The sequence below is a fragment of the Emydura macquarii genome, unplaced genomic scaffold (assembly GCF_026122565.2).
Source record: "Emydura macquarii macquarii isolate MOO-44397 ecotype Brisbane River unplaced genomic scaffold, CSIRO-AGI_Emac_v2 contig_1790, whole genome shotgun sequence".
NCBI lineage: Eukaryota > Metazoa > Chordata > Testudines > Chelidae > Emydura > Emydura macquarii.
This window is the reverse complement of record NW_027131927.1, coordinates 9010416-9034313: the sequence shown is the minus strand read 5'-3', so window position 1 is coordinate 9034313 and position 23898 is coordinate 9010416. Positions and strand designations below refer to the sequence as shown.

The 23898-nt window shown below is 48.5% G+C and overlaps 2 protein-coding genes and 1 long non-coding RNA gene across 3 annotated transcripts in view; all 3 read left to right on the top strand.

Annotated features, from left to right (window-relative positions):
* SRP72 (signal recognition particle 72) overlaps positions 1-13275 on the top strand; it is a 37561-nt gene extending 24286 nt beyond the window's left edge. The window contains 8 exon segments of the mRNA XM_067556881.1: positions 702-797; positions 2207-2310; positions 3281-3358; positions 4861-4928; positions 4931-4997; positions 5674-5711; positions 6615-6774; positions 11183-13275. Coding sequence (XP_067412982.1) covers positions 702-797; positions 2207-2310; positions 3281-3358; positions 4861-4928; positions 4931-4997; positions 5674-5711; positions 6615-6774; positions 11183-11363 — 792 coding nt within the window. The 3' untranslated portion in view covers positions 11364-13275.
* A 6408-nt stretch (positions 13276-19683) lies between these two features.
* Positions 19684-23898, top strand: part of ARL9 (ADP ribosylation factor like GTPase 9) — a 29174-nt gene continuing 24959 nt past the window's right edge. The window contains exon 1 of the mRNA XM_067556880.1: positions 19684-19962. Within this exon, the coding sequence (XP_067412981.1) occupies positions 19804-19962 (159 nt within the window). The 5' untranslated portion in view covers positions 19684-19803. The remainder of the gene's footprint in view (positions 19963-23898) is intronic.
* LOC137158900 (uncharacterized) lies at positions 20157-21308 on the top strand. The gene is made up of 2 exons (XR_010921489.1): positions 20157-20237; positions 20847-21308. It is a non-coding gene; the product is annotated as an uncharacterized lncRNA (long non-coding RNA).

Genomic DNA, 23898 nt, shown 5'->3' with positions numbered 1-23898 from the left:
TGCTTCAGAGTAGGTTTTAGACCTTTTAGATCGCTTATTATTGTGGTGACAGCCAGCCAGCCAAAGGGTAATAATGTGCATCAGGAGTCCCCAAACTTCTTGTTAGAGTGAACCACGTCCCTCTTGGTCAGTCACACAGACCTGCTTTCCCTTCCTGCAGCATTCCCTTAACAGCCTGGGGCAGCTACAGGAATTGCTTGCCTGGCAAGTATTATTGGGAAATTATCAAACACATTTTTAAGCCGCTTTATATGGCAGTGAGCAGCGGGAAGCAAGGAGGAGCCAGTATCGGATGACCTTCCAGCTCCCCTCACGTCCCAGCAGCACCAAGTGCCCTGCTGACCATCGTGGTGTTGAGAGCACGGTGTGGGAACCTTGGCTTTCCTCAGTTCAATGATTCTCTCATCCCTTATCCTCCACTGATTGGAAACCTTTTAAACAACAGCTTCCCATGGCTATTTCAACCTTGCAGTATCGTCCAGGCTGTATTGGGGAAGATAATCCCAAAGGGGGCGGCTGCTGCTGCTGCTGCTAAAATTCCATTTGAACAATTCATTGTTTCCTTTTTCTTCAGTGATTTTTTTTTAATAATATATTTACATGAACAGTACCTTAAGATGATCACTTAAAAATAACTCCCTCTCTCTTGGCTGCACACTGACTATTACTGGGGTTTTTAAGCTGCTCTTTGATGTTTGCAGGTGTCTGCATTAGTGACGATGTACAGTCATGAAGAAGACATTGACAGTGCTATTGAGATCTTCACACAAGCTATTCAATGGTACCAGGAATACCAGGCAAGTAAATCAGGGCAGACAGTGCATTTGAGAGTTTGAGCTCCTAATTTGCTGGAGTCCAGCTATTCCTGACAAGCTCCCATCTCCTCTTTCTACATCGACTGGAGAGGGGCTTTCCAATAAGAGGTCTCCATGCCAACTGCTCAGTATGTCAGATGGGATACTGGGGGGGTCAGGGAGCCATTCTGCTCCTTGTCTCCGTTTCTCTCCAACGTGCTGCTTGCACCAGGCGTATCACTGGGACCAACTTGCTTGCTGTACTCAGTTAATTGGAACATCAGGCCTGCTGAAAGGAGCCGGGTGGAGTCTGTATGCTGAGTGGTGGGACCATTCCATTGAGGGATCAGTAATTCGTTCCTGGAACCTTGTTGTTTTGAGATTGGATGTAGCAGTTATTTCAGCAAACAGTTAATTGCCGGAAGAAACTAAGAGCATGTGCCCCAGGGGAAAGGTTCTCATAAAGCTGCTTTGGGATTGGCTGTTTCCTGTGTTTCTCTCTTCCCGGGTTTTCTATCAGCAAGGATGCTTGGCTTTTCAAACACGTCCGCCTGTAGTTGTCCCCACCTGATGGTCTGATGCCTTGGCTGGTCACTGGGGAAATAGCTGATGTCCTAAGCAAGGCTGTGACTGCAGGTTGCAAATAAGAAGCAGCAGCAGATGACTGTTAGTTTGCCGTGATTGTCAGATGCTGGCTAAAATGCCAGTCCCCTTCCCAGTTTTGCCCACCCCCACCCCATTCTGTTGGTGACTGCTGCTGTCAGCAGGCGGGGTTAGTAGCTCTTAGTTAATAACCAGGCAGAGTAACTGGAGCTTGCTCTTACACGAGGTGTCACCAGACAAGGGACGAGGTTGTGCTAGCGCCATGTGGATGTGAAGGGGCGGGGAGGGTGCATGAGGCCTGTGGACGGGGACAGGCGCAGTCCTGCTCCTTACACTCCTAGTGCATAAGGATATGGGGAAAGACAGGACCCAAAGACTAAGCTGCTGCCCCGCCCCCTTCTGCACCAACAAGCAGCCCTGGGCTCATAGCTGAGGCTGCAGGAGGTAACACAGTCATGAATATTAAAAAGCAGTAATCTGCATATTGTATTCATGAGCTGACAGTCTGTTTCCCCTGACAGGCTCATGCAAGTGGCTGCAGGTGAGCAAATCCCTTCTCCATTCCCAGCTCTCTCTAACATGGGTAGTGGCTTAACGCCACAGACATGCAAAGGCAGCTGCCATGCCTTTTCCCCCAGGAATAGAGCAGAAATTCCTGCCGCTCAGTTCTCCTTCCAGAACACTTGGGTGGGGGGTGTAGACTTGGTCTGAGCCGGTCTCTAGTAACGTCAGGAAGCAAAGCTGCCAGATCACTGACTTGCAAAATGCTGTCAGACATGTTTTCATCTGAAGAACCTTGTGACTTTCAGCCAAAGTCTCCAGTTCATTTGTCGCTGATAAGGGAAGCAGCCAATTTCAAGCTGAAATACGGGAGGAAGAAAGAAGCAATCAGTGACCTGGAAGAGCTGTGGAAGTGAGTTCATGGGGGGGAGAAGGGTATCCTGTTTTCATTCTGCACCTAAACCGTGGCCCTGCTGTTTTGTGCACTGAAACATGGCTGTGTGTGGTCCCTGTGGGGCCTGCTCAGGGCTTCTGGAGCCAGGTAATGTCTGCTGGCGTCTCAGTGATGGTGTGAGGCAGTAGTTCCTCCTTTTTGACATCGTAAAGGGGCTTCTGGCCAAAGCTGTGCTCCCTGCCCCATCTCTTAGGAACATGGCACAGAACTGATGTCAGATGAAATGACTGCTATAGCAGAGTTAGTCCCCAAGCTGTAGGAGCAGCTGTCAATGTGTTTTGTGGGTGCTTGTGTGTTACACCCTGAAAGAAGCTGTGTCTTTCGTGTTCAGTGCCATGCCTTTCTGTCCCCAGCCAGCACTACCTGCAGGAGTTCCTCTGCCCACCGCTGAAATTCATCAGAATCCCCCAGATCCTCTTTGGTGCTGGCACATTCTGAGGACTGATCTGCAGCTATCTATCCTGTTATGCCAAAAAACAAATCGGCCTGCCAATGCACTCTTAGCTAATTATGGGGAGAAGCAGAGCAGTGTGTGTTTTTATAAGGTAGATGATTTTTTAGGAGCTACCTTTAAAAAAAAAAAAATAACCTGAAAACTTGACACCAATTTAAAAAATCTACAATAAGAAAATGGATAAGAATAATGAAAATAGGCCCTAGATTTATAGGGTTGTTTGTGGCTGTATGGTCCCTGGAGAGAGGCTATTGAAGTGCTTGGCACTGTTCGGCAGTGAAAGCCCTGCATGTTGTACTGGTTGAGTTTCAAGGCCTCTCTCTGCATCTGCTGTTGCACACTCAGAAAACCTCTGTACAGGCTACCCAGTGCTGGGCCATGTGGTTGGTTAGCTGTAGTGCACACTCTGGGCGTGGCTGGTGTTTGTAGAGTGTTCAGGGAACTTCATAATGTCCTTTTTTTCTTCTCTTTAAGGCAAAATCCACAAGACATTCATACTCTGGCCCAGCTCATCTCTGCGTACTCCCTCGTGGACCCTGAGAAGGCTAAGGTGTATCCTTCGTGGTGATGACTGGGCTTGTGGGGCATGTGTGTGTGTGTTTACTCTCCTTTCGGTTCCCTGAATGTTTTCCTAATGATGTAATGAGTGTTGGGAATTTTTAGTTTCTTCAGAACCCTTCCAACAGAGACATCAGGGAACCTCTGACCCTGTGTTACCCAAGATTCCTCGACCCAGTAACTTTTAGTCTCTGCAGGTTGATATTAGGCAGTAAACCAAAGGACAGTCAGTACATCCGCCTGCTATATGGTTGACGCAGACAAATCAAAACCAAGTGCATTTAACTTTAAAGCTTTACTTCCGGTCTCCAGCAATTCAAGCTTTCACCACAGTCTCCACTTATTAGTCTTATGCACATACAAATGCAATAGATGTTAGAGTACCCCAAAACTTAATATTACCCCCACAAGTCTGAGGCAGTCTTCGGGTGAACCAGTCACAGATTTCCAGATGGCAGGTCCCTCCATCTGCACATGGGGATCTTTCAAAGTGTCCACAAAGTGATTCGCCTGGCTCAGACTTGCTACCTTCCTCTCATACCCCAAAAGTTACAGAGCTATGTCAATGAAAAGTGTTGTCTGGCTGATCAAATGGAAATAATTGTCAAGCAAAGGTAAAGGTTATAAGGAATGTCAAAACAGGATGTGGTTTTATTGTTTCGGGCAGTTAGTCTGGCAGGTGTGCAGACTGCCTGCTTTTTATCGCTGCACATAAAAGGGCATAGAAAGTCAAGCTCAAAAGGGCACAGAAAGTCATGCTCACCGTCCTCCCTTCCGGCTATGCTTTGGCTGCACTAGATACTAATGACTACTCCTAGAAATAACAAAATAATTGATCATCTCAATAGTTGGTAATGGCTTAGGCACCTGGTGATTTGCTAAAATGCCCCCTATGCCTGGCAAAAAGCAGGAAAGTCATAGTGCAACTTCACATTAAGGGTGGGCTTTTCAAAAGTGCCGACGTGAGTTGAGTGCCTAACTGCTATTTAAGGGATTTGGGTGTCTAACTCCCTGAGGGCTTTTGAAACTCCTGTCAGTTAATGATGAGGGAACAAATTGATGTGATCCAACTTTTTGCTATTGCATTTTTGTCCTACAGTGGCAGCATGCTGTACTTTCCCACCTAATCATTTGGCATAACTCTTATTAGAATAATAACTTCTTACAGCGCTTCCCATCAGTAGCTCTCATTACAAAAGTGATCAGGGTCATTATCCCCATTTTACAGATGGGAAAACTGAGGCACATAGAAGGGAAGTGATTTGTCCATGGTCACCTACCAGGCCGATGGCAGAGCCAGGAATGGAATCCAGGTCTCCTGGGTCCCAGTCTGTTGCCCTAGCCACTGATTCTTTAGATAGGCATGGATGGTAATTGCTGGTTATTCTTCGATGGGATAGAGATGGGGTTTAAGTTGGTGCTGCCCTTGCTGCTTTCTTTTGTTCATCTTGTCAAATGCATTCCTGTTTCCATTCCTGAGCTTTGCACCTCCACAGTCTTAGTAAACACTTGCCCTCGTCAGACACGATGTCTTTGAAAGTAGACGTGGAGGCGCTTGAAAATTCCCCGGAGCTACATATGTTCGGAAGAAAGGCGGAAAGCTCACGGGAGAGAACCTGCAGACAGAGCAAGGGTAAAAAGCATCTCTCAAGCCCATCGTTCCCTTCTCTGGGCTTGGTGTTAGAAAGCACCTGCTGCGTGGATCACGTTGCTAACAGTCACTTCAGAGCCTTGGGCCCATTCCTACAACCACCCTGCAAATGATCTCTCATTCGAAAAGCAGGCTGTCCCTTAGTGCGTCTGTAGATAACTACGGGAGTTCCAGTGAGGGACAGCAGCCCCGTCCAGATCAGTGATGCAAAGGAACTCCCTATGAGCAATACAGAGGTAGACAGCAAGGACTTTGTGAAGCCAGAGCTGTGAACACAGCCAGAGTGAGAGCATGGTCTGGGGAACATTCCCTTACGCTGGGGTTCTCATGCATTGGCTTGTGGAGCATTTGCTGGTGGGCAGTGCAATGAAACATTGAGCCAAGCAAATGGAAAGGGGACCATAGGGGTATTATGGGAGCAGGAGTCCAGGAGAGGGTTGTAATCTTACAGACTGGTCTCTGGGGGAAGTAGCTGGAGATCCACTGCACCAGGAGTTTAGAACTCTTTCTCTGAAACTTATGTCCTTTCCTCCTCGCCCCCTCACTTCTTTGAAAAAAGTCAGATCCTTCTCTTCCCATCCGTAGCTCTGTGCTTGCCAGTGTGTCCCAGGGAACCTGCAGTGTCACTGATCTTGTTTCTTCTCCTCCCTCTTTTTAGGCAAGGGGACGTGAAGAAAAAGAAGAAGAAAAAGAAGGGTGAGTTGTTGCGTGTGTTTGCAGTAAGCCTTTGCTGTCCTGCTGGCGATCAGTTTGGAGAGACTGCCAGACCTTGTTTGTGCACTGCCCCCTCCTCTAGTAACGTTCTTTAAACTCCTTCCAGAGGGATCAGAAGACTGTGAAAATCCCAGGCTATCGTTTTTGATGGGGGAGGGAACACCTAAAGGAGTTAGATGCTCATGTCCCATAGACTTTGAGTGGGGGTTGAGTGCCTCATTCCCTTGGTGGAGGGGAAGGTTGAAAATCCCATCTATAGAATTTAAAGCATGTCTTTTAAAGCATGACTGGTGGCTGCAACGTGTACTCCTTCACACCAGGTTACTGTGCTACCTGCCTGTTGCCTGCCTAGTCCTGTGTCTTCAACTTCAGCTGGTTGGGTCAACATAAAACGTTAAACAGCCAGTCCTGAGCACCCCTCTGTTCCCATTGGTTTCAGTGGGAGTTGTAGGCACTTTGCCTCACACAGGATTGGGTCATAAACAAACCAGAATCCCTCTGATTTCCAAGCCTTTGTTTCCTGAAAGTATTTCCCACATCCCCTTTAGGGGAAAAGCAGACCTAGCAGGCACAACTGTACCAGCGAGAGGAGCTTCATTCAACTCCCACACCTTGTGGACTTGAGATTCTTAGAATCCTAGATTCCAGGGCCAGAAGGGACCATTGTGGTCATCTAGTCTGACCCCCTGTGTAACACAGGCCAGGGAACTGCCCCGAAATCATTCCTAGAGTGTATCTTTTAGAACATCATCCAAGATGTAATAAAGATAGAAAAATTACTCTGGCACTGAGGTTGCTGTCATTATGCTTCATGTCCGTGTGTATGGTTTTTCCTCACCATGTCATGTGATCTCAACTTTTTCTCCTGCTGTGAATGCCTTGCAGGAAAACTGCCCAAGAACTATGACCCCAAGGTGACCCCGGACCCTGAGCGGTGGCTGCCAATGCGAGAGCGCTCCTATTATCGCGGCAGGAAGAAGGGCAAGAAGAAGGATCAGGTTGGAAAGGGAACCCAGGGAGCGACGACAGCTGCCACGTCTGAGCTGTGAGTAGGGATTGTACAGAAGGGTGCTTTGTAATTCACAGTGCCTCAGGTAGCCAAAGCTGCTTAACTGCTTCCCAATGGCCCCCAGATCCCACTGAAACCAGCCAGGGCTGGATTAGTGATTTCTTCCTCTGGTTCTCCCCAGTACATTGAGCCTTATTTGTTTGCTCTGTTGATTGTCAGTTCCCCAGAGCAGGGACTGTATCTAGAGTTGTCTTAAACTGAGCATGCTGTCAGTATTTAACATCAGTCTTGCATGCACCAAGCATACAGGACTAGACCGTACATACTGGCAGAGCTTCATTGGTCATTAAGCACAGCAGCTGTTCAACAGCCTAGGCTGAATTAGGCTGCACTCCAGGACAGGAAGTGAAACACCCTTATCCAATTGAAACTGGGGTAGACCATAGGTCGAAAGAATTATGTGCCTGGGAATTAGCCTAATGGTGGAGCTGCTGCAACTTTTCCAGCAGCCTTTCCTTTGTGGGGCCCCTGCGGGGGAATTAATTCTGTCTCTCTCATCACATTTGTTTTTGTATAATATGTGCCTCGTGTGAAATGGGCAACTTACAGCTAAATCGCATCTTAGTGTAGCTAATTAGTTTAAAAAGGATTGAAACGATTAAGTTACTAATAGAAATAAAAGCAAATGGGAGTTGTATTTCCTCTTAATCGACATGGTGCCTGGAGTCCTTTGTTAACAAGTTGGCCATGGCTCTGAGTGCAGACTGGTGAGTTGGGACGCACAGCTAGTGCAGCAGCAGTTACGCAGCTGTCATCACCTGCAAATCGCAGGCTTAGAATCTGTACACACGGCTGAGGCTTAGCAGAATTCAGTTATCTTTTTGTTGTTTTAACATGAATCAATTTTTATTGTTAACATTTAAAAATGTATCTATTCTTCTTGGAGGGCTTGCACATGTCCGCTCCAGGCAGGGTGGGACGTGTCCTCCTTCCCTGTGCCAGGAAGCAACCTGCCTGTGGGCGCTCAGTATGAATCACTCTATCAGTCTAGACCAGTGGTTCCCAACCTTTTTGGCTTAAGAGCCACAGATATCATTTTTACAACCCTGAAGGGCCACCAGTCTCTGTCAGCAGCCCCTCTTCCCCCCAGCAGCCAGACGGAAGGAGTTCAGTGAGGAGGCTGCCTCCCTTCTCGCTGATTTCCCATCTCCCTGGCTGCAGCAGGGAAACCGCACGTGTCCCATAGCCCCGTGCGCTCCACCTGGTCCCTAGGCAGTGGCTCCCTTCTGCAGCTGGGGGGACGGAGGATCAGTGCTCCCCTCCCTCTGGACCCAGCAGGGACCCCAGTGCCTAGGGACCCAGGCGACATGCTTTGCAGTGCTCCCTGCTACCACCCGGGGGAGGGAAGCGCTGATCCCCCGTCCCCTTGGCTGCAGCAAGGAGCCTGCACCGGTCTTTTACCCCTGTGGCAACGTGCTCTGCCTGGGTCCTTAGGCAGCGGCTCCCTTCTGCAGCCAGCGGGAGGGGAGCCGCAGGCTACTTCGAAAGCCCCCATGGGTGAAAGGTTGGGAACCACTGATCTAGAGGCATCTTACCTTCCTGGGACTCAGAACCAGCTAGCAGATTACCATAGCAGATCTTTCTCCTCTCACCACAAGTGGTCTTTCCGTCCTGACATTGTGAGGAACATTTTCCAATGGTAGTGGACTCCCTTCACAGACCTGTTTGCCACCCGAACCAACAGGAAATGCCACCAGTTTTGCTTCCTGAAAGATCACAGCCCAGGGTCTCTCGCACGTGTGCTCCTGTTACCATGGTCAAAGGCACCTGTACTATGCATTTCCTCCCATCTCACTGATTCACAAGGTTCTGACGAAGATCAAGTGGGACTGAGCATGGGTCATCCTCATAGCCCTGCATGGCACCAGGCAACATTGGTTCTCCACCCTACAGGGCATGTCAGTTGGAGATACCACTACAGCTTCCACTGCACCCAGACTTGATATCTCAGGATTACGATCAGTTGTGGCATCCGACCCTTGCGTCTCTTCGTCTGACAGCCTGGAAGCTCCATGGCTGAATTCGGAGGAGCAAGTTTGCTCGGCGGAAATCCGGGAGATCCAAATGGGCAGTAGAAAGCCATCCACCAGAGCCACCTACCTTGCAAAGTGGAAGCGGTTCTCCACCTGGTGTTCCCAACGACAAGTCCTGCCTTTGCAGTCATCCCTGCCACTCATTCTGGACTACCTGCTTTAGCTAGGACAACAAGGCGTAGCCTTTTCCTCAGTCACGGTCCTTTTAGTGGCTATCTTGGCTTTCCATCCCAAGATCAACAGCCGTTCTGTCTCTTCACATGACATGGTCATCTGGTTTCTCAAGAGTCTGGAGAAAGTGTACCCCCAAATTAGGATCCTGTCCCTAGGTGGGACCTAAACCTTGCCCTGTCAAAGCACACGGGCTCCCCGTTTGAATCTCTGGCAACATACTTGCTGTTACACCTGTCCTGGAAGGCAGCCTGCTTGGTGGCCCTCACTCCAGAACCTCCGTATGCGTGTTTTTTTTCCTCCCAAGGACAAGGTCCAGTTGCTGCGACTACACCCATTGTTCCTTCCAAATGTTGTCTCACAATTCCATTGCAGTCACACTATTTTTCTGCCAGTGTTCTACCCTAAGCCACATATGAATAGAGAGGAACAGCACCTCCATTCATTGGATGCTCAGCGTGCCTTGTCCCTTTACATACAAAGAACCAAACCCTTCTGCAGATCCACTCAGCTGTTTGTAGCGATAGCAGAAAGAATTAAAGGTTTCCCCATTTCTGCACAGAGAATCTCGTCATGGATTACCTCGTGTATCTTGCGAATATCCTGTCGCCAGCTAACCTAACAGCTCACTCTACGAGGTCTCAAGCCCCCTCTGCCACCTTTTTGGCACAAGTCCCAATTCAGGACATCTGCAGGCCAGCAATTTGGTCATTGGTTCACACGTTCACAACGCACTATGCCATTACACAGCAGGCCAGAGACTGCAACTCCAGTGCAACTGCTTGGGAGTCCCCGATGTTGGAATAGATACTAATCTTTCTGTAACTGTTGTTCTTCGAGATGTGCTAGCACATGTCCACTCCAAAACCCACCCTTTGTGCCCTTTCAGAGGCTGTCCGAGTGGTAAGAAGGAACGGAAGGGGAGTGGAGTTGGCAGGGCCCTTTATACCGGCGCTATGAGCAGAGATCCCCAGCCAGGACTGGGGGCAGGATGAGCCCCTGGCTATGAGGCAGGCCACCTCACTGTCCTCAGCCCCAGGGCAGTGCAGGGAGCCTCTTGCAACCCCATTGTTAAAGCCCTGCTCACTCCCTCACTGTCCAAGAGTGTGGGAGCCATCCCTTCAGCAGCAGGAATGTCAGCAGCAGCAGTTGTCCTTGCAGCCCTGTTCGGGGGCTGCTGCTTTGCCCCATCAGGACCCCAGCCTTCTCTGCACCTGGGGCCTGCAGGGATACCTAGCAGCACTTGTTATCCAGGTGAGAGGAGAGGTAGGTTGGGGTTTTCAAAAATGCCTAATGGAGGTAGGTGCCACTTGACTTTGGCTGGATTCCCTTGCGCCCTTTCACAATCCCAGCTGCAGACAGGATGAGGCCCCTGTGCTTTGTCGTTTATGAACACAGGTGATTTCTGCTGCCTGAGGTTGTGGGCTGAAAACGTCCCGTCAGCCCAGAATGTGTCTTCTGTGAGCCTGGGCAGTTCTTCTGACATTTAATGTTCTGATGTTGGGACCAAAGCATGTAGTAATTGGGGTTTTCTGTAGCTAGATCTAGGATGCAGATCACACTTCCTAAAACTTTCTTGGCCCTTCAACTTCCCTTCCCACTTCTCAGCTGTACCACGTTACATGCTTGATGAATTAGGAGATTTTGCACATCCTTCTGTTTAGTTTTCCGATAAGTGAGTTCAGCTCCTGCAGACTCTTCAAATCTCCTGAACCATGATACTGAGCTAAAGTGAAGTTCTGCTTGCACTGATCTTAGTAATGATTGTGCGCTGGACGGGAGTGCATCACAGCCCCTTGCAGGGTCAAGCAGGGAGGTGCTGGGCTGTGGCAACAAAGAGAACAGCAATCACCAGGCTTCTGTCAGGTTTGTGCTGATCATCTGCATGTCCTGGAGTGTGAGGTTTCGACTTGAATTTAAATAATTTAGCCATACCTAGTCAGTGTGTGTCACTTGAGTTGTTTAAATGTAGTGGGCTGTGATTCTGAGTTTTAAAAGCAAGTCCCATGGACATGAGGCCAATTGCTCTTTTTTTCTGTTCGGAGCTGAAATCCATTTCCCTTTGATTTCTGTTCTGGACAAGGAAAGGGAAAATGTTCCTCTCTCTAGCAGAGATGTTTGAAGTTCCCAGGCTCTGAGAGGTGTTTCTAACCTGTGTGATGTTACCTGTCTCCCCTCAGGGATGCCAGCAAGACAGCAAGCAGCCCGCCTTCCTCCCCATGGCCTGGCAGCGCCACAGCCGCATCCTCCGCAGCCACGAGTAACATGATCCCTCCCCGGCACCAGAAACCTGCTGGCGCTGCAGCAACTAAGAAGAAGCAGCAGCAGAAGAAGAAGAAAGGGGGGAAAGGAGGCTGGTGACGAGAGCGGCCGGTGAGCTAGCGGTGTGAGTGACTGGAACTCCCTGCTGTAAAGTGCTGAGAACAGAATAAAGATCAAAGAGTGAGAAGCAGCACAAGCTCCCAGCTTCCTTCACGCTGTCTTGAAAAGGTTTCCTCGTGTGCTTCACATTCCCTCCACACTAGGAAGGGAATCCCCGCTCCCTTTCCTAACCCACTGCCTGATACTTCTGTTGGTGGTTTGGGGGGAGGGAGAGGAGGTGGAAAAATCATGGTTCATTTGCTTATTGAGTCAGTCCCTTCCATCCCTTCCCAGTGGGCCTGTGGCCCCCTGCAGCAGTTACACAAACACAGGGTATTTCCCCAGTTCTGTTTACATCAGGGAATAAACTGGAGTGATGAGTCTTGACAAACATGCCATGGGATGGACTCCCCGTGGGTCTTTGCTGTCTGTGCTACCTAGCAAAGGCCCTCACCTAGGCGCCAGGAGGGCAGACATTGGATACTGAGCCTCTGGGCTGCTGTCTGGAGGTGGCTGGGCATGGTGGAAGGGATAATTCACCATCACTTAATTTTGTGGCTTGAGCTCTGGAGAGCCACATTGTTAAAGTTGTCAATGAAGAGCAATCTGAGGTTGCATGGAGCTTCTGAGGGTAAGGTGCAAGTGACCTGTGGCACCTTGGCACAGTCTGGAGGCTTTGATTTCCTGTAACCAAACAGCATGTGAGAATGCTGCTTTGTCAGTGGGTAACACTGGAGCACTGTGTGTGTGTGTGCGTGTGAGCAGCTTGTGCTGCGCTGTGTGTCTGGGCTTCCATGGGCAACAAAACCTGGATGAGACGGAGCTTTGGAAATGGTGCACTTGCTCCTCTGGGGCTGGGTGCTGAGTTCTCTTGAGCATGTTCCTGTGATGTCTGGCACTGGAATACGTTTTCAGGCTCTGGTGGTATCAAAGGGACAGTCTGGATTGCAGGCTTCACGTGTATTATGACCTATTTGTGTGCGATCTTCAAGATCTTAGGAATCTTTTCCAAAAACCTTTGCTGCAGCAAAATGATGTATACAATGCCCCATGCTCTGCTTCTCCTCACAAAGGATGCCCATGCTGTCTTACTGATGCACACCCCTGCCAGCCTAAAGCCCCTGGATCATAAGACAGTATCTGGGATTTAATTCTAATATTTGTAGGGCTAGTGCACAGGAATATTAATAGCCACTGACGGGGGCCATTCACACACGTTGCCTTGAGAAGAAATGAGCATAGGAGCTGTCTCAAGGCTCTTTGGAAGCCCCTGGGTAGGTTGGGCTTTAGCCTAACTGCAGTGATGGTATCTTTTTAAGGATGGGAGGCCTGCTTCCTCCACACTTGGGGTAGCTGTTAACTCTGCTTGACTGGGGCAGGCAGGCTTGGTTATTTCAAACTGTCTTACCAGGCAGCACACTGTATGTAGACTGGTGCACAAGTGTCTCTGTGTCTGCAGGATGCAGTTCAGATGGCCACACCCAGTAAGCTGGGATGGATTTATTGCATGGCACAGGAACAGTATTTCTTACTGTAGCAGCAAGGTGAAGAGGGCAGTTGCTACCAGATAGCAACGATCAAGGTAGAAGAGGAAGAAGGTGTGGACTGGAAGTTGGTTTTTCTAGCAACAGCCAGCTCCAAGACCAAGTTACAGTGATTATTGTGCTTCCACCGGCAGGCAGATTGGGCACAAAACCACATTTTTGTGCTACCATTTTGTATAGCACAGTGGAATGGGCTGAAGACAGGTGTAACTGAACAAAATAATTGTTTTGTACCAGAAGAATCTGAATGCAGTGTTAGAAATCACTACTTTTGTACCTATGAAGAGTAAATCGCAACACACAAAGCAACACCACCTCTGGCTACAACAACTGTGTATTCAGCTTTTGAATGTATATATTAAATACATTTAGATGTTTGCAACCTATTCTGGAGCACTCTACATTCTTAATCATGGCCAACACTCTCAAATGGGAAGCCTGGGAGTTTAGGCACCAAAATAAAAATCGGCTGATTTTTGCTGAGCAGTCCCAGCTCCTATTGACTTCAAGTAGAGAGGCATAACCAGTGTAGGTACTGATTTGATTGATGCCAGGATCTGTAGAGGTTATACACAGAATATGATGGCTGCGGGGGGAAAGCTGTTTTTGTTTCTCTTCCAATCACAGTTGCTTCTCCTTTTAAATGTAAGTTAATCACACACTCTAAGCAGCATAGGAACAAATACATCTTACAAAAATTACATTGTGGGTTAGAGTTGCTGAACAAGATTGGGAGAAGCGATCAACATCACAAGTAGGAAGCCCTTCAAAAAGTGCTGGTATTTATAGTGTAGTTTACTAAAATACTCTTCTCCAGTGCCAGCCAAATGTATTACTGCTAAGCTCCATATTAAAGTTAGAGGGAGGTTCAAACTAATAACTGGGTGGTTTCTCTAGTCAGCTGCAGAAAATACTCACCTAAATACTTCATTCTTTTGAGTGGAAGTTTACAATTGAACTCTGTAAATACATCCGTTTCTGAGTAATGCCACTTCTTCCATACTTTTCCTGTTGTTTTGGTGAATGTTGCAAAAAAAAAAGTTCATAAGGAAAGTGGGGAGGGAAGAGATAGGTAGAGGGGAGAGAGCGCTGTACTAGGACTCAGGCATTTCAAAGTTGGGTATAAATTGCAGTAGTATAGGGTAGTGGGACAAAGTTTGGCACAAAATGTAGGGTTTGTAAAAAGCTTTTAGAGAAATCCAAGATAAACTGGAATACTGCCAGTGGAAACAAACATTTGTTACCCACACACTAAGGCACCCCACCGTTACTCCAGTCCAGAGCGCTCAAGGCATAACCCAGTTAAGGCACCCCCACCTTTTCCCAATCTGTAGGGCTCTGGGGGAAAAGCACCTACTCTTACCCATTTCACATTCTAAGGCTCAGGGTCACCCATTCCCAGGCAGTAGGGCTCTGGGTGTAACCTGCTTAATTGAAGTACCCACCCTTTCCCAATGCATAGAGCTCTGGGTGTAATTCTGTGTGGGTTTGCAGGATCTTTTACCAGTGAAGCCTTACACAGTAATATCCTTGTTCTCTATTTATTAACAATTATCAAAACAGAGTACACATGCTAAGCATACAATCCTCACCACTCTCAATAAGGCAGACAAACTTTTGGTGCCCAATCAGGATTAGATCAGCTGGGGACTACAGCTTCTGCCAGAATGAGTAGCAGGGTGTTGAGGTCTGCCAGCTCTGATCTTCTTGGGCTGTGTCCTGGAGTTAGCTTCTAAAGAACTTCCTTTTGAACCGCTGTTTATATAGTTAAAACGTGGCTCCTGCTTACCTATACCTTAACCAATCATTTTAAACTAAAGTACCTCAAAACACCAATCCTAGTTTATTACAAAACTGTCCTTTAACCAATCCTATCTGATTTAAATAGTGCGCCCTAAGTTAGGCAACAGACAGAAATCATCAAAGAACCAGATAGAAATCTTTCCGATAAATTATAAAGAACTGGGTACCATAAAGACAAAACAATAAGTGTAGATTTTACAACCACAACTGTTAAGTGATTTCTTTCCAGACAGAATGCTATCAAAGAAAGCTTTTTTTAAGCATCTTAAAATCTGTTTATCTGGTGGTGGTAGGTACTATGAAGACAGTATCACCTTCTTAACAACATTGTCTTGAAGTCATTTCAGGAATGTGAAGATGTGACCACCTGCTACTTAGCTCATGGCTGCTGCCTCTCCTAATATGGTTTGCTCTTGCTTAGCCCAAGAACAAGGCCTAAGCTTAGGCAAAAAAACAAGACCTCAGACCTTATACGTTACTCTGCAGAATCTACTTCCCAGCCTTAATAGGTTAGCACCACACAACATGAGGACCTGAAACTGACTAAACTAAACATGGACTAGTCTGGTTCATCACCCCAGTGACCATAAATGTGAAAAGTGAACAGCACAACCCAGGAAAATTAAATTTGGTTTCTAAAACCTTTGTTTTAATCCTCTGCCACTAAGTGGGGCTAGTAAACAAGATCGTGGGTTGAAAAACTGTGTCCCTTTTAAATTTCTATGCTGTGTGCAAGTAAAATATGCCCAGGCTGTGAACTTCACATCAGCCTACCTTTTTAGAAAATCCATTGAATGTACAGGCCTGATTTCCTGATGTGCTCAGCACCCAGCAGCTCCCATTGTCCCCTGGGGCTGCAGGGTTTTCCGTTGTTCCCAGAGGGTGCTGAGTTCTTATGGGGACTTTCAGAAGATGGTCTCCAAAACTGCCATCTCCTCAGGCCTGGGGAACTAAACCACCTGCAGAGAAAATGAAATCTCCTGGGCTTGAACAAATCTTGTTGGACTCAGTGAGTTTTACCATCCCATGACAAAGATGACATCTGTGCCAATCCACACTCCTGGAAAGCCCTGGCTGCTGTGTGTGAGGGGGCAGGTTGAGGGCAGGGAGTGGGCTGGTTTGCAGAGACCAATTATACTAGAGCTAGTCAGAAAACAGCTTTTCCATCCTGTGGGAAACTACGATGTTTTGATACTGAGATGAGATGTTGAAACCTCTAAATACTTATTGAAATGAAATGTTCGGACTCAGAGATGATCAAAGCAGGAGGTTTTCACCTGGCACAGAAAATCCATCTCTGCAGGGGGCACCAAGGGACCATCCCAGAGCTGGCATCAATCTATCCACTGCAACATTGGGCTGGCTTTCCAGCACCGTGCCTTCTGCTGCAACCCCCATCTGTACTGGGCCTGGCACACACACACTGATGCCATGTGGCTCCTGATTGCTCCCTAAAGCAGCATGATGCTGATGCTGGCTGCTGCCTGCACGTAGCACACACACCGCACACTTGTGTGTGTTACATTGCTCACAGCTGCAGCACAACAGCTGTGCTTCACTTAACATCCTCTCCTGTTGTGGGGGTGCACAGGGCGCTCTCTGGTCATCACTCCTTCGTTAGCCTCCTGAAGACACCCTAAAGAATGCAACAGTCCATTTCTCATTTGAAACAAGTGTGTTTTATTTATAACTTTTCTAAAACAACAAATGGGAAATGTTATCCATAACTACTACTGCTTTGGGGGCTAGATTATGGTAACAGGACTGGTGAGCTCACATCTTCCCCATGCTCTCCATTAGCTCCGCACATCCTCTGGGGTGAAATGAATTCTGCTGCCTCCTCCGCCTGGTGGCAATCTGATTTGCTGCCCTTCACTTCCTGGGGGGCATGGTGCAGGGCTTCTACAACACAGCTCCTTCACTCAGCAGGCCCCAGCCACGGAAGCTGGTATTTTCTTCTTCCCACCCTACATTGCTCGGTGGAAGACTGCTGCTTCGCAGAGCTGCCATTTCCACTAGCAGTTAGCCAAGGCCGGGGGAGGGGTGGGGTGATGTTTGTAGGGGAGCAGCCTGGGAAAGTGATCTTTTTGTTTGGGAGTCAGATGCCCACTGAGCAGTGACACACCCTGCCCTCTTTCCACTTCTTCTTTTAGCGCAGGGAGGCAAGGGGCATATATTGAAGCCGGTGGCTAACAGACAGCGTGCCACGAGCACTGTGACTTCCTGAGTCAGTCTGAAACAAGTGCCCGCGCCTGGTGCCACATACACAAGACAAGCTGTGACCAGGCTATTCGATTGGAAATATGTTGACCAGCCCTACAGAGGACTATAGTCAGCTTTTGTGAACGAAATGCCACCTCGTGCATAGGGCATTTCAGCGTGAGTAACTGACCAGGAACCATTGCAAATCCTGTAACATACACCTTTTTACATTTCCCCCCAGCAATTGTAGGATTCCTATATGACAACACACTGTAGTTCACCCTTCTTTTCCCCAACTGCATGTAACAAATGTATGGGAACGAGCTAGACTGCTATTAGGTACCTTTATACCAGTTTATCTGCTACCCGCTAAGGGCAGGTCTACACTACCACTTAAGTTGATCTAACTTAGTCACTCATGGGTGTGAAAAAGACACCCCCTAAGCGACACAGGTTACAGTGACCTTAGTGCTGTCCACACTGGCATTTTGTCAGCGAGAGATGCTCTCCTGCCCATATAGCTTCCGCCTCTCACGGAGGTAAAGAGTTCTCTCCCATCGGCATACAGCATCTTCACCAGATGTGCTACAGTGCTAATATAGTGCTTCTAGTGTAGACCTGCCCTAAGGGTTGCACCACTGAACCAGTTTCAAAGAGACAGGTACAAAAACTGTGTAGAACCACACCTTACATTACATCTAGGTCAGAAAGAAAGAAGGCTTTAATAAAGGCTTGATACTGCAGACACTTAAGTGCATTCGTAACTGCTTGCCAGAACAGTGCTGCTGAAATCAATGGAATTACCCATGTGAGTAAAGTTACATATGTTTATATGTGTAAACATGAAGACTGAGCCCTAATTTTGGGCTGACACCACCTGCATTGTTTTAAATGTCAAATGTAAAAAAAAGAAAAGAAACATCTTAGTTATATGCAAATACATAGGTATATAAAATAGAGACTGGGCCAAAAATGTAAATGTAAAAACATGTAATATTAGGAATGTTTCCATATTTTAACTAGGATATCTTTGTGTGTGGTGTTACCCTCTGGTATTAGCAGCCCAAACATTGCAGTGGTTTGCTAATGGATGGGAGGCAGAAAGAGAAACTGATTCATTTCTTTTCACTGTGTCCAAGCCAAAATAAAAGAAAATGGGAAAACACCAATAATAGACTTCTTATCTAAAAAAGCTTAACATTCTCTGTGTGTCTGATCAATGATATTAATCACTTGAGTCAGGCAATGTTGACAAGTTTACCAAATTAAATGCCATTTTAAAAACTATGTCTGTGATATGTATGGAACCAGATTTTCGAAAGAACTCAGCTCTAGAAATGGTCAGAATGTTTTTGTCAAGATAGTTTGCCTAAAAATGCCTTTTTTTGGTCAGTTGAAATGGTTTGGAAAAACTCTATTTTGATGAAATTTCATTGAAGGGAAACCCCCCCACACACACCAGTATTTCAGTGTTAAAATGTCCCATGTGACATTTTCCGAATGGAACACTTTTTGTTTTGAAATGACTTTTTGAAAGAAAATGGTTTATGTATAAAAATATGCGTGAAAAGTTTAGAAAAGTGAAATCATCGCAAAACATTTCAATTGACCCCAACTACATTTTTTGGGGGGGAGAGGAGGGGAGGAAGAGAAGGGGATTTTGAATATTTTTGTCCTTTTCAAGTTGATTTTTTTTAAATTGCAGAATTTCCTGTGAAATGGAAAATCTGACCAATCCCAGCCCTCTCCACACAGCTCCCATCCCATACACTGCCGGCCCTGCCTGCAACTCTCTCTCTGTCTCTGGCCCGTTCATAGAGGTGCCAACCTGGGAGCAGCTGGGTTCTGAGTGTTGAAAATCGGGCCCAGTCCCAGCCGCGTTTGCTCCTGGCAGCCCGTGAAGCGGGCGGTGGGCCCGGCGGGTGCCAGCAGCACCTCTCACTAGTCCCGGGGAAACAGACAAGTTACCGCAGCCGGGTGGTGCTGGCCGTGGCAGGCGTGGGAATGGGAGGGAAGGCGTCACTGACAGCAGCTTTGCCTTCAACAGGCAAACGAGTGGAAACGAAGAAACAACACAGCCCTGGGGCCAGGTCTCCCTTTTGTAAAACTGAAAGCTTGGCTTATGAGGGGACACCTGGGCAGTTGCCGGTGCACTTCAAGGCGATGGGCCGGGGTGGGAAACGGGAGCTGGGTGTTTGGCGCTGGGTGGGCACTGCAGGGCTGCCCACCTTGCATTGTAGTTTTTACTGACATGAAGATCTGAAGTTGATGGTTTTTTAACTGATACAGTGAACTTTTGTACTGACCTCGCTAAAAAGACCATAAACAAGACACGAAGGTCAGGAAAGCGGGCGCTGCCTCGTGCTGTTCTGTGCGCAGGAATTGGGGCCCAGGCCCTGGCGGTCGCTGCAGTTATCGATCGATCGATCGGTCGGGGGCAATGACAGAAAACAGGACAGGGATAAAGCCAGGGCCGGCCCGTGATTCTGAACGACGACAAGCGGCGTCGAAACACGGCGTGTTGTTCCTACCCGATTTCACGGGCATTTCCCTTGGTTTACGGGCAGTGTTAAATTGGTACTTTTTTTTTTACTGACAGTCGGTAAATTTACTGGCAGCCCCGCAAGGCAGGGCCCGGAGCCCCGGGCCAGGTCGCTGTTGGCGGGACAGGCCTTACTGGAGGCGGGCGCGATGCTGACGAGGCGGGAGAAGGGCCGGGCCTGGCGCACAGGCCTCCGCCCCCAGCTCAGCTTGTTGTTGGCTGCCGGGCCTGGAGGCGGGTCGGGATCGCGCAGCTACTGGCCGTCGGCCCGGGAGCCCGGCCCCTGAGCGCGGCTGCCGCTGCCCGGGCGGACTCGGACTCGGAGCCGGGCCGCAGCGCGCCGCTCGGGATGGGCAGCAGCCTGCGGCGGGCTGGGCTGGCGGGCGCGGCCCTGGCGCTCGGCCTGGGGGGAGCCTACGTCGCCTGGCGCCGCCTAGCTCGAGCGCGAACCGGGCCGCCGGAGCTGGAGCCGCGGGCGGGCGGCGTCCGTGCAGCGGCAGGGGAGCAGGTACGTCCCGCACGTCCCCGCCCTCCCTGCCGCCGGGCTGCGGCTCTCCGGGGCGGGACCGGGGCCGGGGCGTGAGCCGGGCTGGGCTGGGCAAGGCGGGGTCGGGCCCTGCTCCAGCCCCCGGGGCGGAGCTCACGAGTACGGGCCAGAGCCGCTGCGTACGGGGCGGCGGTGCCTGCTCTGGGTCCGGGTCACGCTGCTAATTCCCGCGTTTGCCCTCCCAGAGCCAGGCTCCGGTCTGGGCCGGACCCGGGCCCCTGCGGGCTCCCAGCCGGGTGAGCCTGGCCGGCCAGGGGCAAATCACCCCGAGCGCCCTGCTGCTGCTGCTGAGAACACAACTGTCCCGAGCGCCCCTGCCCCCCTGGGCTCGGCTCGGCTCTCCAGCCCTGGGCTGGGGTCACTGGGGACCCCACCGCACAGGGGGTGGCTTTGGCAGACTTCTGCCTGGTTGCTGGACTCCGGCACCTGGCTCTGGTCGGGGCGAGCCATGCCCTTTCTTATGGGATTACCGAGCGGCCCGGCTGTAGCGCGCTGGCCAAAGATTAAGCATTTATTTTAGGAACTAAATCACAGGGGGTTCATCTGGTTAAGACCCACGTTTCAGAGCTAGTCAAAGGTAAATCCTTCCCCGCCAAGGTGACTGCCACCTCGGAAGCTGCAACCTGGCTCTCATGCTTGTGTTAAGCCGTAGAGATCCCTGTTGCTCTCGCGTTCTTGTACAAGAGTAAACTTCACACAGAGGTATAGGGTGGGAGAGGCCTAAGGGATTTACATACACAGTTTCTATCGACTGCTGAGGGCAGCTGTGTGCCTAACTCTCCTGGGTCCTTTGAAAATTCTATCCATAAGCGATATGCTAATCTAGACCTATTTATTTCCTCCAGGATAATCCATCTTCTCCCTGTCTCCTTCTACACAGACAGACTTTCACTGCGAGCCGGAGAGTGCTCCGCAGAGGTTCAGAATTAGTGTGGTTTGAATCTGACACGGTGATCTCCAGGATCTTGTTTCCACTTGTGCACAATGACTCTTGAAAAGCCCCTGCCCCTTGTTTTAAATGTTATTTGGCCCAATTTATTGCTGGCATAAAAAAATCTCACAACTCATCTGAAGTCAATGGAGTTGAACTTTGTTTTCCCCAGCAGTGGATGGGGGCAGGAAATGTAAAAGCCCATCATTATAAAGTTCACATTTGTGGGATCTACTCTTTCTTTCTTTTCTGAAAGCTCCCCCCTCCACACCCCCAGTCAAATCCTGCACAGAGCAGAGCAAACACTAGAGTAATTGCAGACCCAAGTGGCCATTAAAAGCCAGGGAAGGCCTGATTCAAGCCCACTGGCCTTTGTCAGGCTCTGAGATTCTCTGCAGGTCTCAGGTTCCATGCCAGCAGGATACTGAACTCAGCTGACTTCAGGGACCCAGTTTAGTGAGATCCCTTTGTAACTCTTCACAGTCTGCTTTGGTCTTAACTATCTTGAGTAATTTTGTATCATCTGCAAACTTTGCCACCTCACTGTTCACTCCCATTGCCAGATAATAATGAATATGTTGAATAGCACTGGTCCCATAACAGTCCTTGGGTGACCCTGGTATTTACCTCTCTCCACTGTGAAAACTGATTTATTCCTACTCTTTGTTTTCTATCTTTTTACCAGTTACTGATCCATGAGAGAACCTTCCCTCTTATCCCATGACTGCTTACTTTGCTTAAGAGCCTTTGGTGATGGACCTTGTCAAAGGCTTTATGAAAGTCCAAGTGCACTATATCCACTGGATCACTTTTGTCATGCCTCACCAAACAAGCACATTGTCTTCCCTTTTCAAAAGCCGTGTTGATTCGTCCCAACATATCTTGTTTATCTATATGTCTGATAATTCTGTTCTTGACTGTAGTTTCAACCAGTTTGCCTGGTACTGAAGTTAAGTTTACTAGCCCGTATTTGCCAGGATTGCCTCTGGAGCCCTTTTAAAAAATTGGTGTTACATTAGCTACCTTCCAGCCATCTGGTATGGAGGCTGATTTAAGTGATAGGTTACATACCACTGTTGGTAGTGCTGCAATTTCATATTTGAGGTCCTTCAGAACACTTGGGTGATACCATCTGGTCCTGGTGACTTATTACTGTTAAATTAATCAGTTTGTTCCAAAAACCACCTCTGTCGACATCTCAGTCTGGGACAATTCCACACATTTGTCATCCACAACGAATGGCTTGAGTGTGGGGATCTCCCCCATGTTCTCTGCAGTGAAGTCTGATGCAAAGAATTCATTTAAGTTTCTTCACAATAACCTTGTTTTTCTTGAATGTTCCTTTAGCACCTTGATGGTCCAATGTCCCCACTGATTGTTTGGCAGGCTTTCCAAGACACACATCCTTCTACATGCGCCTCTCTCTAATGACTGCAATGATTAAAGAAACTGAACATAATTCAGGAAAGCACTGTTATATTTTCACAGGATTGGTGCCTGTCACTCTAACACCACAGCTTTGGTTCACCCAGTACAGCACAGACATACTGGGCCTGATTCTAACCTCTGTTAAACCAGAGTAATTCTGGGGAAGTCAATAGGTTGTTGGGATTTTTTGGGGAGGGTGTTTGGTCTTTTTTAAGTCTTTGCTGTTACTCAAGTCTTACACTTATTTAACAGAGATCAGAATTGGCCCACTAACAGTCATGGAAATACTGCTGGTTTCATATTGTGTGTGTACTGAATTTGTATTTTAGGGTAACCAGATGTCCTGATTTTTTTTAAGGACAGTCCCAATATTTGGGGATTTTTCTTATATAGGTGCCTATTTTTCCTCCCTCTGTCCCTCCTGATTTTTCACTCTTGCTATCTGGTCACCCTAGTTTATATGGAGGCCATATGTGAATCTTGCTGTTGTGCAGAAGTTAAAGGCAATAATCAAGCTAAAGCTAGGCCTGGAGACAAACAGCCACACTGGCAAATGCAAGGGAAAGAAAGGAAGAGCTGGTGATTAAAGGGATTCAAGTGATTCAAGCCAGACGGGCTGGCTTGAATAGAGGGGCCTGATGCTCAGGCTTGAAGATGGACAGAGGGACTCCAGTGGAAATACTCTGAAAAGTGGCCCTGAGCCCAGCACAGTTCAGGGGGAGACTGAGGGTAACTCAGCGAACTGTAGCAAGCTCAAAGGCAAAGAGAGACACTCACGCATCGTTGAATGCCTGGTACCTCAGAACAGATTGCTCTGGCTGAAGCAGAGCCAATGGGAATTGGGGCATGTCACCTTCATTTTGTGCTGCTCACGCTGTCCGTGAAAGAATGTTGCTGTGCAACGAATGACTGGTGAGACGTGGCTGTGGATTATAGCATGTTGGGGCCCACCAAACCAAGGCTGCCTTGTTCTGTGGGCCCATGTGCTGAAGGAGAGCTGCGGCTGGAGTCTCTTGGTTCACAGAACACTAACTAGAAAAGATCAGCCTGTCCTGGGGGTGGGGGAAGAGAGAAGAGGGAACACATCCCTGAGCGGCCGCAGACATGCAGGAAAGCCGGCAACACCTGTCTCCTTTAGGACTAATAACCTGACGGGTAATGAAGTGACAGAAATCCTAGACGCTGCTGTCTGGTCTGCATCACTGGCTTAAAAATGACTCTGGAGCTCAGTTGTCGGTGGTGTAAATATGTCTCTCCTATTGGAGAATTCAGTCAGGTGCAAACCAGAGCTTCCTTTTGCAAGACAGAAATTGCTTCTCCCACAAATAAAAAAGATCTAGGGGCATCGTTGCTAGCCCAGGACATCATGTGGACCTGCCCAGAGCATCTCTGCCTGCTCAGCACAGTGAATGAAAGGAGGGACTGATAATACAGTGACACAATGGCATCTGCTGCTGTCCATGTGGTATCCGTGCTGGGGGCTGCTTTGCAGTCATACGTAGTTAATTGGCCGGGGGGCTTATGAACCAATCAGCCAC